Source organism: Biomphalaria glabrata, chromosome 1 (genome assembly GCF_947242115.1).
Source record: "Biomphalaria glabrata chromosome 1, xgBioGlab47.1, whole genome shotgun sequence".
Lineage (NCBI taxonomy): Eukaryota > Metazoa > Mollusca > Gastropoda > Planorbidae > Biomphalaria > Biomphalaria glabrata.
Window position 1 is genome coordinate 27,435,149 of NC_074711.1, and position 16,530 is coordinate 27,451,678.

At 38.2% G+C, this 16,530-nt stretch overlaps 1 protein-coding gene across 8 annotated transcripts in view; it reads right to left on the bottom strand.

The window, feature by feature from the left end:
* Nucleotides 1-16,530, bottom strand: part of LOC106059561 (secretin receptor-like) — a 212,499-nt gene that overhangs the window by 13,759 nt on the left and 182,210 nt on the right. For all 8 annotated transcript variants that reach the window (XM_056030692.1, XM_056030722.1, XM_056030698.1 and 5 more), the window contains 8 exons: nucleotides 16,036-16,147; nucleotides 14,265-14,375; nucleotides 8,717-8,847; nucleotides 6,364-6,458; nucleotides 4,943-5,111; nucleotides 2,826-2,982; nucleotides 2,012-2,072; nucleotides 663-732 (listed from right to left, as the gene is read on the bottom strand). In XM_056030692.1, the coding sequence (XP_055886667.1) occupies nucleotides 663-732; nucleotides 2,012-2,072; nucleotides 2,826-2,982; nucleotides 4,943-5,111; nucleotides 6,364-6,458; nucleotides 8,717-8,847; nucleotides 14,265-14,375; nucleotides 16,036-16,147 (906 nt within the window). The remainder of the gene's footprint in view (nucleotides 1-662; nucleotides 733-2,011; nucleotides 2,073-2,825; nucleotides 2,983-4,942; nucleotides 5,112-6,363; nucleotides 6,459-8,716; nucleotides 8,848-14,264; nucleotides 14,376-16,035; nucleotides 16,148-16,530) is intronic.

Consider the following 16,530-nt stretch of genomic DNA (forward strand, 5'->3'; position numbering starts at 1 on the left):
AACTGAAGTTAAAGTTTCCATTAGTCACGTTTGGAAGCTCACACTTTCTGGTTTCATTAACATTAATACCACTGACCACTAGGACCACTAGGACCACTAGGCGTGGGCGTGGGTCATATAGTCAAACGTTCAGTGAGACGCTTGTGTATGTAGGCCAGAAAAAGAAAGAGAGAGAGAAAGAAAGAGAGAGAAAAGAAGAGAGAAATCAGAGCTAGAGAGTGTGACATTTTTGCACTGTTTGTTTAAAGGTCAAGGATGAGAGGGAGAACTTATCAGCGGTCTATCATTAGAACAACTTTTATTTGAATTTTCAACCACAAGCCAAACATTGGAGCTTCACCCCCCCCCCCCCAAACATTGGAGCTTCACACACCCCCCCCCCCAAACATTGGAGCTGCACCCCCCCCCCCCAAACATTGGAGCTTCACCCCCCCCCCCCCCAAACATTGGAGCTAACCCCCCCCCCCCCCAACATTAAATATTAAATATTAGTTGACAGATATTTCATAAACTTCTCTTAGATGGAGGTTGTTTTAACTAGACAAGACTTACCACTAGAGATGATTAAATTTATCCTGACATACCACTACAGATAGATATGCTTATCCTGACCTAAGACTTACCACTACAGATAGATATGCTTATCCTGACCTAAGACTTACCACTATAGATAAAACTATAGGGCCTCTCATAATCCAGAAATATCCTGGCGTTGGGTTAGTGTTCCAGCAACTAAACAAATCAAACAAACATTTTATTTGTGTATAATAATTAAGCTGTTTAAAAAAGTAAAAACTTCAAATACATAAAACGAGAGAGAAAGAGAGAGAGAGAGAGTGAGAGTAGAGAGAGAGAGAGAGAGAGTGAGAGTGAGAGAAAGAGAGAAAGAGTGAGAGTGAGAGAAGAGACAGAGAGCGAGAGAGAGTGAGAGAGAGAGAGAGAGAATGAGAGAGAGAGAGAGAGAATGAGAGAGAGAGAGAGAGAGAGAGAGAGAGAGTGAGAGAGATCTAAACAAAGGTCAGAATGAAAAACACAGAGAGAAAAAGACAGGAGTGAGAGACAGAGACAGAGAGAAAGAGAGATGATCGGAAGATAGTGAGAAAAGCAAAGAGAGAGAGAGAGAAGAGAGAGAAACATAAAAAAAAAAGAAAATGGATGCTTGCGACGCCCCGCTTCTCCATTTTTTTAAAAACAATAGCAACTATTATCATTATTTACTTTATTACACTATTATATGAACATTTATTACACAACATGTATAGAAAGTAACGCAATAGGCGCCAGTGGCTTAATTAAAGTTACCTCAATTGTACGTTACACTAAATATCAACCATACATCTTTACAAGGCTGTAACAAGAGCCATTACTGATAGTGATATGCTAAATCTAAATTGCGGGGCCCCTTCCAGGTGCGGGCCCAATTTGGAGCAATCGGCTAAGGCCGCCTCTGGGCCCTACATTCAAAAACATCATGTACAAAACAACCGAAAATAATTGAGAGCAAATGCCGTCACTTCAATCAAACTGCTTTCCTGACAGCAGTGTTTGATATAATCATTCCTTTCTAGATTGCATAAAAAAAAATGTAAGCTAAAAATGAATCCTTTTTTTTAAAAAAAAGGATACGTTTTAGATATTTGATATTTCTTTTTTTTTTTTAAAGTGTGGTTGTTTTCTCTGTAAATACTGCCATGTTTTCCCTAAGCGCACGTCACATGATTGCCACTAACGTCACGTGATTGCACACTAACATCAAAATTAGAATGGAGTACAGGAGTTTCCATTTCCTGGGTCAGATTTCAATTTTACATTTCCCGCTGTGGGAAAAAAAAACAACAACAATGGAGCGCTGTGTTCGCTTGTTGCGTGTGTGTGTGTATGAGGGGGTAGCGTTTTTAAAGAAACAAAATAATTTGCCAACAACTAAGGCTAAAGGAGTTGGCAATTTTCGAGATGTCGCCATCTCGAGTTTGTTGTGGAGTGAGTGGCTGACAAGAGAATCAATACTCACTAAATGTCTTCCAGTGTGGACCTCACTATGACCCAGGGCACGACAAACAATGCCGGAGAGGCTGAAACACAAATAGAAACATATCACTCAATGCCAAGTTTCTTTTAGCTTTGAATAAGTTCTTTGCTAAACTTTTCAAACTCGACTTTGTTCGCTTTTAACAAAATTATAATGTTTACTTTATTTAAGTAACTCAACTTAATAATATATAAATTATTCTATATTAATAACATATTTCAGTTGTTACTTATTTGAAAGAAGCCCATGGAACAGTTCAACCCAACACTAAAGGGGGAAGCGCTTGGAGCTATTGGATCCATTCTCTTTCTAAACTGAGGGGCTCATCTGGCAGTTTGATCTGTTTCTTTCTTAGCAGAGAGTCTTTGGGGTAATTGGATCTAGTTTCTGTCTAAACTGAGGGGCTGTTAACTTTAAGTTTATTTGTGTCAATGGCCATGGGTTGACAAGGACAACGACCAACCGCTTTGCTTTCACCTAAGAGATGCTGGTGCACTAAATCCTCAACTAAGAATCCTAGCCTCTCATTGGATATGAGATCAAGATTCCCATGTCGGCAGTCTAGCCCTGCAGGTTACATTACACTGACTATTTTTAAAGCTTTTTTTTCTACCTCAATTTTGTTTTTTTAAGTTGTAGTTTCTGTGAAGCTATTTATGATTTCTGATGTATGTGTTTTCTCCCATAATTGTCAGTAATGAGTGACTTAGCAAGATTTATTGCAAGATTTATTGCAAGAAGTTTAGTTTTTTTACCTAAACATCTTCAGAGTGGATCTCACTTAGTACTCACTTACCCCAGCCCAGCAGTATGTAGAGTTTGACTGTAGCCCGCTCTGAGAACACAGCCACGGAGAGGATCATATGAAGATACAGAGCCTCAGCAAAGATCCACATGTAGTTGGCACCAAGAATGTAGTGAAAGAAAGTGAAAAATAATTTGCATTCCCAGTGCTGTGGACAGATTGGTATAGTCACTAAGAAGGTTTCTGTTGAGATTGTATTAGCTCTAAATCTCAATGTCAAATTTTACCTCTAGTAGATCCTAAGAGTTTTTGCAAGTTTAGTTTTTTGTTTGTCTTAAGATGACCCCCCCCCCTTATTCCCTTCACTGTCTCAGTCCATGCATTAAAAGGAGCGATACCTGGACCTTTTTTTTTGGGGTTCAATTTATTGAACTCTTTTGTTTTACAGCCCCTACGCTTTTGGCGTTTTTTTTTATAGAAATAAATAGATATACTTCCAAATCTCCTGTATGACGTCGGGATTCGAACAAGGGACCACCGTGATGAGTCTAGAGCGCATACCACGCTAGCAGACATCCTTCTTATATAGAAAAAAACAACTCGTTTCAAAAATTTGTCAGCTAGTATTTTTGGGCGCGTTTGTTAATAGTAAAAGTCATATGTTTCCTGTTTACTTAATCTGATCATTTTAGTTTTAAATCTCAAAGTATTATCCAGTCTATCAAGACGTATTCTGCATCTACATTCATGTGAAAGAAGTTTGACTGTTAGATAAATAGTCATCATTTGACCATTCTGGATGTCACTAAATTCAGTTTAATCTACCCTTGTGATCCAATCATTTCTATTGACTTCTTGACTTCTTACAAGTATTGTAGATAGTACCCAAAGTAAAAATATCCAGGAGGTACTCATCCATCCACTAAGTACACCCCCATCAAGTACACATGAACTTTTAGCACCGTTGACTCAAATGTCTCAATTCTGCAGCTTGAAGTAGAAATGAATCCAAATGGAGGTTCGCTCTATGACAGTGGTGCATCTAAAACATATGAGCAGAGATGACTCGAGGATCAACTGCTACTCTTGAGATATTTTATAAATTAAAATCGTTCTTACAAAGCAGAAGATAATTACGTCCTACGCTTATCCATATGTTCATCTAGTCGTGCCTGTGTTAGTGAGAGGCTTAATGAAATTCTACCAAAGCATTGGTTTTCCTGTCTGATTCAAGCAACCCGTTCCAAGCTCTAATGGCACTATTTCTCTATAACGTTTTCGCTTCTTTTTACAATACCTCTGTTCAACTCATACCTTCACGGAAACTAGGTGGGCAAAACCTGGACGCAGATCTCAAAAACGGCTCTAACGATTTTCCTAGAAATATGACAGTTGCTGTATATGTCCTTTTTTTTTTTAAAAAAAAAAGCAACTAACTTCATGCAACCTGGAAACTGAAGGGTGACACTCCCAGGACGCCGGAACGCTGATTTAAAAAAAAACGACTTTAACGATTTTCCTAAAAATTTAACAGTAGCTGTATATCGAAGAGAAAAGAATGACGAGCTCGTTGGTCTCACGAGGAAAACTCGAGTTTGACTGTTATAATTGTTCAAGTATAAAAATAAATAAAATTGAAATTTGGCTAGAGAACTAGATCTAGGTTAAAATCAAACATCGGTTTTGAAAGGACTGACGCGTTCGGGAATTTCCGAAAGTAAGGCATTATTGATTCAAGAGTTTAATAAATAAATGTTCATGAAAATTTTGTGTATCATCTTCTTTGTCTACATCTAGTAGATCTACCATTGGAATATTATAAAAATTTAGTAGATCTGTACATTCACCTAACTAGGAATCTTTCTCGTGGGCAGGGAGATGGAGGGGGGGGGGATAAAAATGTTCCATTGTTTTGAATCTTACATTCATGAGTTATTCAGAGAAAAGTAATCGCTCTAGAAGCTGTATAAAGGATGTATTGTCTTTTTAAAAAAAGAATGTTTATTGTTATTCTTGTTTTATTGCTTAAATAACGTAATCTTGACCTTCGACAGCAAAATGTAATAATAATAACAAAAAAAAAAAAGATTAATGTGAATAAAATTGATGATGAACGAATCACCAATTTAGATTTGTTGTTGTTAATATTTTAAAATTATTAATATTACCGAGCTTTCGTTTTTAAAAATATTGACTCCATTGCTGTCTTGGATGATGTCATCGGGAAAGCCCAAACCTTCAACCAGAAGATTCTCTTTCATAAAGGAAAAGGAAGCTCTCAAGATAAATGAGAAGAACAAATTAAGGTGAATTGTGTTCCTTGGGCAGCGCAGTTTTCTGAAACATACAAGTCAACATTTTGTCAAGTCGAAGAAAAAACGTGTATCTGTTTCGAGAGAACCTTGCACTGAATCAACTGTCCAGTCCGTGTTCTAGATTTAATTAAAGCAAAAATAGATCTTTATTTATTCTAAAAAAAATATTTATATTAGACTTTTAAATAATGCATATAAATTAATGCTGAGAAAAATGAGAGAAGATATAAATATTTATTGTAGGGGAAGATCAATGGAGTCGGTTATGTCCCAGTATGCATAAACATATATCTTGGCATTATAAGCAGAGTGTATAGCCTGGTCAAGTCTAGTACAGAACAGTGATGTTTTAAACTTTTCTACTCACTCTAGTGCTGTTCCCCCCCTCCCCCCCCCCCCGCTTTACAGCTATTTGATTTTCTTGATCTAAATCACTGGTCATTTCAATTAAAACTTAAAGAGGTTTGCTTTTAACATTTTGATCTAAAAACACAAGATCAATTTGAAACTTTACACAATTATTCTTGTTGATAACACATGAATCTATTTAAAAAAAAAACAATTAATTAATCACTACTGATTAATTAATTTTGTGTTATATAAAAAAAGGAAAACAAATCTTGCAGTATTGATAGAAATGGCTGTAATTGTGCGATTCATTCACTTATAACTCGTTTTTTTTATTTTTAAAGTATTTTGTTGTTACAAATACTTGTTACTTTAGTTGGGCATGCTGGCTCTGGCAGACAAATAATTGAAACAAACCAAAAGTGTAGCTCACGATGTGGACAAATCTTAAACGGTTCAATCTTTTGTGACGCCTGGGTTTATGCTGAAGAGTTTCCTAAATTAATAACCCAAAATAGCTTTGAATTAGTTAAAAAATTGTGGGAAAATAAACCAAAAAAAAAAAAGGTTTGAACTCAGCAGGGTAATCCTTAGATCTAAAGAGAAGATAGTTGAGTTTTATTTTCAAACGTTCTTTGGAGGAAGAGTTTTCAAGAGGTTTTTGTTTCTTTTTCAAGTAAAATGTAAACGTTTTTTTTTTTAAATAAATATTTTAAAAAATTCTTTTTAATTTTTATTATTTAAATATTGATGGTAAGGTTAACACGACCTAAGCAGTTTTGCACTAGAGGACACAAAATGTCTTCAGATCGTCTGGAGGTTTTCAGGCGGGGGGGGGGGGGTCAGGGTGTGTTGTCAGGCGGGGTGGGGGGTGTCAGGGGGGTTGTCATGTCAGGCGGAGGGTTGGTCAGGGTTGGTCCACTTACTTGAGGCTGATCATAATGAAGATGGAGAGCACGAGAGAGCCGAGTGACACCCCATAGCCGACATTGTACATCAGCTTGATACGTGGCACGTGGGACTGGCGGAGAGAAACGATTGGTTGGGTTAGACAACATAAAAAAAAGAGTGAAATCCATTTGTCAACATAATATAAGACATATATCTAAAACAAAAAAAAACAAGGCCAAGGAGGGACTAAAATGTCGATTTCATCAAGGCCGACAGAGTAGCGAGCCATGGCCATATATAAAAGTTCACACGAGCGTCAGTGCTAGTTAGTAGAGAGTCTCTTACAAAACAAACATTTCCTTTCCCCTCTCTTGTGTGTACCAGTTGTCTATTAACAGTTTCGCTCAGCTAAGAGTTTGTTTGTAAAATGTTTTACTTATTTCGGATGTTTCTTCAGAGTTGAAGATAGTCTGTTTCCTAGACCAAACCTCCTTCTGCTGCAGAGCCGGATCAGAAAGTGGTCATCCCTACCTCTTATAGTTTCAATATAAATGCCTTTAATACAATCAATAAATCTCAAAGCATGTCAGTGAAATAGAGAACTTGTCAATGGAATCTATTTCCCCATTGTCTTAGAGTTATAAATGTAGGTTCCGTTTACAATTTTATATTATAGGAAAGTGAGTGCGCATCTATAAGGGCACTGGCCTGGGAAGCTGCAGGCTTTTACAATTAAATCCGGCCCTGAAAGTTAGAACCAAGACTTTTTTGGTCAGTTTTTTTTTTATTATTTATAATTCCTTGATATGAACAGTACCTCCCCTCTCCTATCCCCAAAATAAAAAAAACAAATATCTCTTTTATTCTATTTTCTTCTTGAGCACACTGTTTCAACAAGAGCTATGACATTCGTTTTAAATCAAATCTTTCTCTGTTCCCCCACTCTCGCTAGCTCTTTGTCTCTAGAGAGTCTTTTATTTCTCATTATCTGTTTACCACTTTCTCCATCTCTTCCTCTCTCTCTCTCGCATTCTTTCTCTTTCTCTCTCACTCTCTATTTCTCTCTTACTACACCTGAATACGAGTCCCAGTTAAATAAAATTTAAGTTTATCTTTAGCTTAGCAATCTTAAATGCCAATAGTCCTACCACAACAGAGACAACCAACATGTAGTCCTACCACAACAGAGACAACAAACATGTAGTCCTACCACAACAGAGACAACCAACATGTAGTCCTACCACAACAGAGACAACCAACATGTAGTCCTACCACAACAGAGACAACCAACATGTAGTCCTACCACAACAGAGACAACCAACATGTAGTCCTACCACAACAAAGACAACCAACATGTAGTCCTACCACAACAGAGACAACCAACATGTAGTCCTACCACAACAGAGACAACCAACATGTAGTCCTACCACAACAGAGACAACCAACATGTAGTCCTACCACAACAGAGACAACCAACATGTAGTCCTACCACAACAGAGACAACCAACATGTAGTCCTACCACAACAGAGACAACCAACATGTAGTCCTACCACAACAGAGACAACCAACATGTAGTCCTACCACAACAAAGACAACCAACATGTAGTCCTACCACAACAGAGACAACCAACATGTAGTCCTACCACAACAGAGACAACCAACATGTAGTCCTACCACAACAGAGACAACCAACATGTAGTCCTACCACAACAGAGACAACCAACATGTAGTCCAACCACAACAGAGACAACAAACATGTAGTCCTACCACAACAGAGACAACCAACATGTAGTCCTACCACAACAGAGACAACCAACATGTAGTCCAACCACAACAGAGACAACCAACATGTAGTCCAACCACAACAGAGACAACCAACATGTAGTCCTACCACAACAGAGACAACCAACATGTAGTCCAACCACAACAGAGACAACAAACATGTAGTCCTACCACAACAGAGACAACCAACATGTAGTCCTACCACAACAGAGACAACCAACATGTAGTCCTACCACAACAGAGACAACAAACATGTAGTCCTACCACAACAGAGACAACCAACATGTAGTCCTACCACAACAGAGACAACCAACATGTAGTCCTACCACAACAGAGACAACCAGCATGTAGTCCTACCACAACAGAGACAACCAACATGTAGTCCTACCACAACAGAGACAACCAACATGTAGTCCTACCACAACAGAGACAACCAGCATGTAGTCCTACCACAACAGAGACAACCAACATGTAGTCCTACCACAACAGAGACAACCAACATGTAGTCCTACCACAACAGAGACAACCAACATGTAGTCCTACCACAACAGAGACAACCAACATGTAGTCCTACCACAACAGAGACAACCAACATGTAGTCCTACCACAAGGTTCGATGGTGTCTCTGTCTCAATAAACACTCGATCCGTACATGATCTCAGGTCAGTCCATGTAGAATTCTGAACATGATTAAAAAACCAGGTTCCGTTCTTAAGGCATGTCCGTTTGGCATTTTCTGGGATTAGATAGACAAAACTGATATTTACAGAACAAATCTACATCAGAGTTAAAAGATTGAGGTGTGGCCCATTAGATTCTTAAACAGCGCATGGAACAGAGACATTCATTCTAGTTCTATGAACATAAAGTTCAAGGTTAAAGCTGTAATAAAAATAGACAGGAGGTACACATTCACCATGACAAGAGGTACACATTCACCATGACAGAATGTTAATGCAAACATTAACCATGACAGGATGTAAACATTCACCATGACAGGATGTAAACATTCACCATGACATAATGCAGTGGCGTCACTATGGGGTGCGGGGGGTACGGCAAAAAAAAGCAATAAAAAAAAAGACAGACAACTTGAAAAATGTGTCAGTAAATAGATTCAAAAGAATTAAATTTTTAAATACAAAATTATGCATAATGGGTAAAAATTCAAAAGCAATACGTTTTTTCTTGCTTGTTGTTTTGATAATAGACCTAAGTAGACATGTTAAAAATGAGAAAATCATGAGAAGACTGAAGAACCTTTATCAGGCTTTAAGATTTAGAAAACTTTGGTACTCTGTCTTAGACTTCAAAAAAGGCAACAACAACAACAACAAAACAAAAAACAACAATTGACAGGGAAGTCATTGCTATGATCAACTTAAAGAAAGGAAATAAAGAGGAACATCTCGCACAGACTTATTGATATCACAATGTTTCTTGAAGGCAGTCATGCGCACTCAAATGTTAGAAATTTGTTTACAAATGTTTTAACAGACCCCGTAAAGAGACAAATGCTACAAAGTACTGTGGTATTTTGTATCATAGCACACCTAACATACATCTCTGAAGTTATAAGATATTTTAAGATTAGCAATGGTAGCGTTCAAATGACAGAAATGTTTTTAGGATTTTTCCCTTCAAAGAAAACCAAAGCTGATGGTACCAGTTCTGATATCGTAAAATGCTTGGGCCTGACTTAGTGATGTGTTGAACTCATGGATAAGATAATGCAGCTACAATATCTGGAAGTCATGAAGGAGTGCAGGCAATATTTAAAAAGCAACAACAGAAAAGCAATTTTAATGGATGTGTACATTGTTTATGTGGTCAAAGTTTAGAAACTACTTCCTGCATGGTATTTTATGTACTCGTAAACATTTTTTCTTTCTTCGCCGCTTTTACCATTCGAAGGGGTCTTTTAAGTAATCACCCTGGAGCATCATTAAAATGTCTATAAACAACTTGCTGGAGCTCTCATCATTCTGGAGCATCATTAAAATGTCTATAAACAACTGGCTGGAGCGCTCATCATTCTGGAGTATCATTGAAATGTCTATAAACAACTTGCTAAAGCGCTCATCATTCTGGAGTATCAATGAAATGTCTATAAACAACTTGCTAAAGCGCTCATCATTCTGGAGTATCATTAAAATGTCTATAAACAATTGGCTGGAGCGCTCATCATTCTGGAGTATCAATGAAATGTCTATAAACAACTTGCTAAAGCGCTCATCATACTGGAGTATCATTAAAATGTCTATAAACAACTGGCTGGAGCGCTCATCATTCTGGAGTATCATTGAAATGTCTATAAACAACTTGCTAAAGCGCTCATCATTCTGGAGTATCATTGAAATGTCTATAAACAACTGGCTGGAGCGCTCATCATTCTGGAGTATCAATGAAATGTCTATAAACAACTTGCTAAAACGCTCATCATACTGGAGTATCATTAAAATGTCTATAAACAACTGGCTGGAGCGCTCATCATTCTGGAGTATCAATGAAATGTCTATAAACAACTTGCTAAAGCGCTCATCATACTGGAGTATCATTAAAATGTCTATAAACAACTGGCTGGAGCGCTCATCATTCTGGAGTATCATTGAAATGTCTATAAACAACTTGCTAAAGCGCTCATCATTCTGGAGTATCATTGAAATGTCTATAAACAACTGGCTGGAGCGCTCATCATTCTGGAGTATCAATGAAATGTCTATAAACAACTTGCTAAAACGCTCATCATACTGGAGTATCATTAAAATGTCTATAAACAACTGGCTGGAGCGCTCATCATTCTGGAGTATCATTGAAATGTCTATAAACAACTTGCTAAAGCGCTCATCATTCTGGAGTATCATTGAAATGTCTATAAACAACTGGCTGGAGCGCTCATCATTCTGGAGTATCAATGAAATGTCTATAAACAACTTGCTAAAGCGCTCATCATTCTGGAGTATCATTGAAATGTCTATAAACAACTGGCTGGAGCGCTCATCATACTACGGTTAGAACCGTAAAAGAACGAATTGATGTTTTAGGGCGATTTAATTTCTTCATAAAATACAGACACTAGATGCGCAGCTAAAATACATTTCCCTAGTGCTATTAGAGCATTGAATGTGTTGCTTGAGTCAGCCAGGAAAGCTAATGACCTGGCAGAATTTAAGTCATTGATTAACATGCATAACTAGATTGACCTAGGAATATCCGTAGGACGAAGTCATCTTTTTTGTTTGTTTGAAGTAACGTCTTTATTTCATAAGATAAGAAGATGAGAACAAGAGGTGAATGCTGGGAGTGCTTTAATCCCTTTAACATTGAGCCAGACGACAAGATATTTTAACAGAAATACAAAAACTAGAATACATCTACAGGTAGCAAAGGTTCATTTTGAAGAAGCTCAAACTGGGAAAGTATTACAATTTAGAATTCAAATGGAATAACAATGGGGCTTAAGTGTGACAAGTCAAAAACTCGCTGTCAGATTCACTCTAAATTATCACAGCATTAATTATTATTTTTCATTATTTATTTATTTTATTTCAATTATTTCCCCGTCCTAACCCCAATTTCTTCACCCGCGCCACCTTTTCCTCTCCAGGCTAGACTTAGTTGACCACATTGGAGATAGCTAAGGCGCGTCCTTTCATTTATCTGACCTTGATCGGGGAAAGGTAAACACACAAACTCTTTTGTCTTACCCGCCGGATGTCTGAAGGACGGTCGCGGTTCACACCACCTTGGTTTGAATGCAAGCTAATCCTTCTCCCCCCCCCCTTCTCTCACGTCTCTCTTTGATCTAAGAGATTACCCTGGTCAACACACCGCGTGATATTCCAAGGTGCGGCTCCCACCTCGAGTCAAATCCACCCACGTGTAAGATAAATCTTAGCCTAGGGCATTTCCTGTGTCCGCCCACATTCTCCAGGCCGGTTTATAAGTAGATTCAAATCAAGCCAGACCCTTTCACTCCTCTATCGCTGTCGATCGAGTCTGGACTATATCATTTATTCTCCCTCCTAGAGGAATACCTGGTGGTAAGCCGAACTTAATCACAAGTTCCATCTTAATTGCTATGTGTATATTTCCATTGGATTTTATCATGTGTATTTTGCCTAGTTCATTTATATTTAATTGGTGCATTGTGTATTTCTCACTGGCCCTCCCTCAGGTGTCTGCCTATTTACCTATTGCCTATTTAGGTGCTTAGTGCTATTCAGCACTGTATTTGCTATCGAGAATCATCTATTGCCTATTTAGGTGCTTAGTGCAATTCAGCACTGTATTTGCTATCGAGAATCATCTACTGCCTATTTATGTGCTTAGTGCTATTCAGCACTGCACTTGCCTACTGAGATCTACTCAACTCTACCACTTGGCGCTATCGGCATTGCCCGCCTATTCGACAGCCCACCTGTCAAGCTATTAGGTGCGACGTCCCTATGGATTCAGATCTGTGTGAGACGTCATAGCTACGCCAACCCTCTGCAACTCACTGGACATATCCTGTCAACTACGCTGCCCACGGCAGATCAGCTCTGCCCGCAGTAACCTTGTGCCCACGGTAGCCGGCCACCCGCCCTACTGTGCCCACTACAGATATTAGATTTTGGGGATTGAGACTCCACAAGAACTATATCACCGGCGTCCCTCTATCCGCTAGAGCGCCACCTCCAGCTGCAGAACCTCAAGCCAGGACACAGCCAGCTGCGACATCAACAGGACAACCAGCTAAGTCAGAGGACAAAGTGACATACTCTCTTATTAGGTGCAAGAGTGATGATCTAAATTATTATCAATTAGAGATAGGTGCAAACCCTCCCCCTTTTTATTCTTATATGTATATTTGTGTAAATAAATATTCTTCATTTTAACTTTTGTATCTATCTTTCATTGCTTTGTCTCGTTGCGTGTCTGCTCCCGATTCATATGCTGATAAGTGGGGGTGTGATAGCATTAAAAATAATCATCCCCTAGACATTAAACGCGCCAAACACACGTCACATTTCCCCACCTGTCACATTAAGGAACATTTACAGGCCCTTTGATTAAGTCTTCAACAGCTTCTTGCCAAATGCATGCCAATATATTGTCTTTTGAAAGAAGCTTTTCAAAACTAAAACTAATTTAGAACTTTTAATTAGGAAATTTTAAGACACGAATCTCAAATAGAGTACCCAGTCCATTGAAACCGAAATCACAAAAGATTTTGACTTTAAAGTTATTTATAAGTTTTCAAGTTTGAAATACTGAAAAGTTCTTGTACGTTTTAAATGCTAAGCTTAATAATAATAATTTTTATTATTATTTTGAACCGATTAATAAATTCATGGTCGGTACAAAGCCTAACACCATAATGTTTAACTGTTTCCGCTAGGAGCTCTTTAAAGTTTACTTAGGAAAACATGTTCAGTTGATGTTAAATATTTTCTAGTTTAAAATCTTAAATTATAATCTCAGCAAGAACTAATGATACAATGTCAGAAACAACGACATTTTAAAATAGAATCGTTTCAACGTTCAGTACCAACTATCAACGAATGTCATTCATGAGCTCACTGTATTATGGCGCAACAAAAAGAACTAAACGATACGTTTTTATTGGGAAGTAAAGCTGTGTGTGTGTGTGTGTGTGGGGGTGACACCCTGAACTTACCGCACAGGGTGACACCCACCCTAGTGACGCTACTGACATAATGTACACATTCACCATGACAGGATGTACACTTTCTTTTGAGTGCATTCCGTGAAAACCTTTTTTATTTTTTTGTTAAACATAGACAGAAATAAATAAATACTAATAAAAAAAATGAAGGACAATTCTCAGAAGCATTTCAATGTGTTTGGAAGAGAAAGAAAAGACGAAAGAGAGTGAACGTTAAACAGAGAGAGAGAGAGGGGGAGGGAGAGGGAGAGAGAGGGAGAGGGAGACACAGAAAGAGGGGGAGAGAGAGAGAGAGAGGGAGAGAGAGATGGAGAGTGGGGGAGAGACAGAGAGAGAGGGAGAGAGGAAGACACAGAGAGAGAGGGAGATGCAGAGAGAGAGGGAGAGGCAGAGAGAGAGAGAGGGGAGAGAGGGAGAGACAGAGAGAGAGGGGGAGAAACCGACAAAAAATCTGTTAAAAAATATGGGTTGCTTGTACTCACCCCAAGGTTTAAATCCATTAACAAAGTTTGGACAAGACTGTATGGCCACTGTGTCCGGTGGAGTCTCGGGCCAACATAAGAGGTCGTCCCACACTCGTGGACAATAGGACGCTGAAGATAAGAAAAGAAACACAACTTTGAATGGTGTCTGTCGACATAAACGTCCACGTTGTACTAATCTATTTTAGCAACACCCTTCTCTTTGCATTACATCCGTCTATCCACTTTCTCAATTCAGTCTTAAAGGAAAACAACTCTGCTCCTCCATTACGCAAATAATTCCATGCACCTGACACAGTCAAATGAAAAAATTGAACACTACAACTGCACTGCTCTATCAATATCCCTATGTGTATCTACACACCATTCACTAAAACACATCCATCATACCATTATTACTTAACTGTTACTGATACTTCCTATCAAGTGTATAGTTTAAAACTAGTTATTATTATTGCATTCTCGTTTTATTTTTTGTCACATATAATTTTTTTAAAATTTGTATGTATTCATTTTATATGACTAATGTCCAAGAGCATACATGATCTACGTACTGATCAAGACTGGTTTGTAAATTCACACTGCAATTGTATGTGGAATTAATGTATTGTATTGATTCAGACTCTAGTGTGTTAAGCATTGTTTAATAATCCAATTAAATCTTTCTGCATTGTGAGGATGACCTAATTCTAATGTACATTTCATTGTTCTTTCCATAAAGGCTATCTTCTGATTGTTATACATAAATAATTCTGCATTAATAACTGTCTTTGCAAGCTTTTATTGTTTTTTAATCCTTAACGTACGTTCAACGACTGTATCTGTTCTGATAGCATAATATTGAATACATTAATAATGATTCATACTCTGGCAACAAAAGAGCTACCACTGACAACAGGCGGGGAAAAAAAAGATTCTTACAGACAACGTCTTTGTCTGCTTCAGTTGGGACAAAGTAAATAGGTCACAACTAGCGCTGCACCCTTCTTTAGCATATGGACTCGAAGACATCGCCTACTAATGGGGTTCTAAAATTTTCCAATCTATTTATGTCTTGTAATTCTGCAATTTCTTCTAGACTATTAAAGTCCAGCTTATGAAGGTACGCAAAATATACAAGGACGTCAATATATTTACTGATTACGTGTAGACAAAAAACACACTAGTCGAGTGCGGGAATACCCGCTGAAAGCGTGTTCGAAATAGTCAAATTTAAATTGTAAGATTATTATGTTTTGAAAAATTTGTCAAACCAGAGTTTTCAAGGTGTGGCTGATCTACGGATTTGTCCCCAAAGATATAAACAAACTGTTAAATTTCTTGTTGAAATACCCGTCAAGGGTCAGGGGTTACAGCCATAAAGAGTTTGTAAAATAACACGAGTAATAATTGTAAAAACTCACTAGACTTGTTCAATTTATCAAATAAGTTTGGCTTAACAAATCTATCTTCATGTTGCAATATTAATTGATGGGAATTTCTTGTTGGGCTTATTCATGAAAGTATTTGAATAATTTCTGTTCGTGGTTTGTTCTTGTGCTTTATAAAGTTCTAATAAAAGGACAAGGGATCTGTTTTAAAAAATCTCTCATCGTAACTGAAGGTAACTCAATCAAGGAAACCACTTGTCACTATGATACACACAAACAATCTGCTGACCTCACGAACTATGAAGATCTTGCTTATGATTCAGTTGAGAGAGAGAGAGAGAGAGACAGAGACACACAAACACACACACATGTGTAGAAGCGAAGAGCGTTACAACACTGACCATTGCGTGTTTGGTTTTGCGAAGACAAGATTGAAATCAGACATTTGAGATGTTCTGCATTGATTCGGTCCAGTTGGTCATCTTGGGAAATATTGACAACGCCTACACCAGCCTGTAGAATAGACACACAAAGTTTGATAGTGACATTCACTAGTGAATTAAATGAAATCCAACAAAACTCTTCAGAGGCCCGACTTAATGTCTTACATGTAGAGACGCCTTCGAAGCTTAAGGAGTGCAGCATGTCACGTGACCACACAGTCCCAGCTGTGAGCAACATATTTTGTCACATCCAGCGCAGGCGACCGGAAGTAGGTTGTACTTTTGGTCTCATTTGTTTGTATATGTAACAGAATGTCAGGCGCAGTGGTGTAGCTAGGGTGGGCGGAAGGGGGGGGGTCCAAATTTGAACCCCCCCCCCCCGGGCCCCCACTTGAGGCGGTCTAACACATGAGTGTCCGAAATAGGTTTTTACATTAAATATTGTCTCATGTC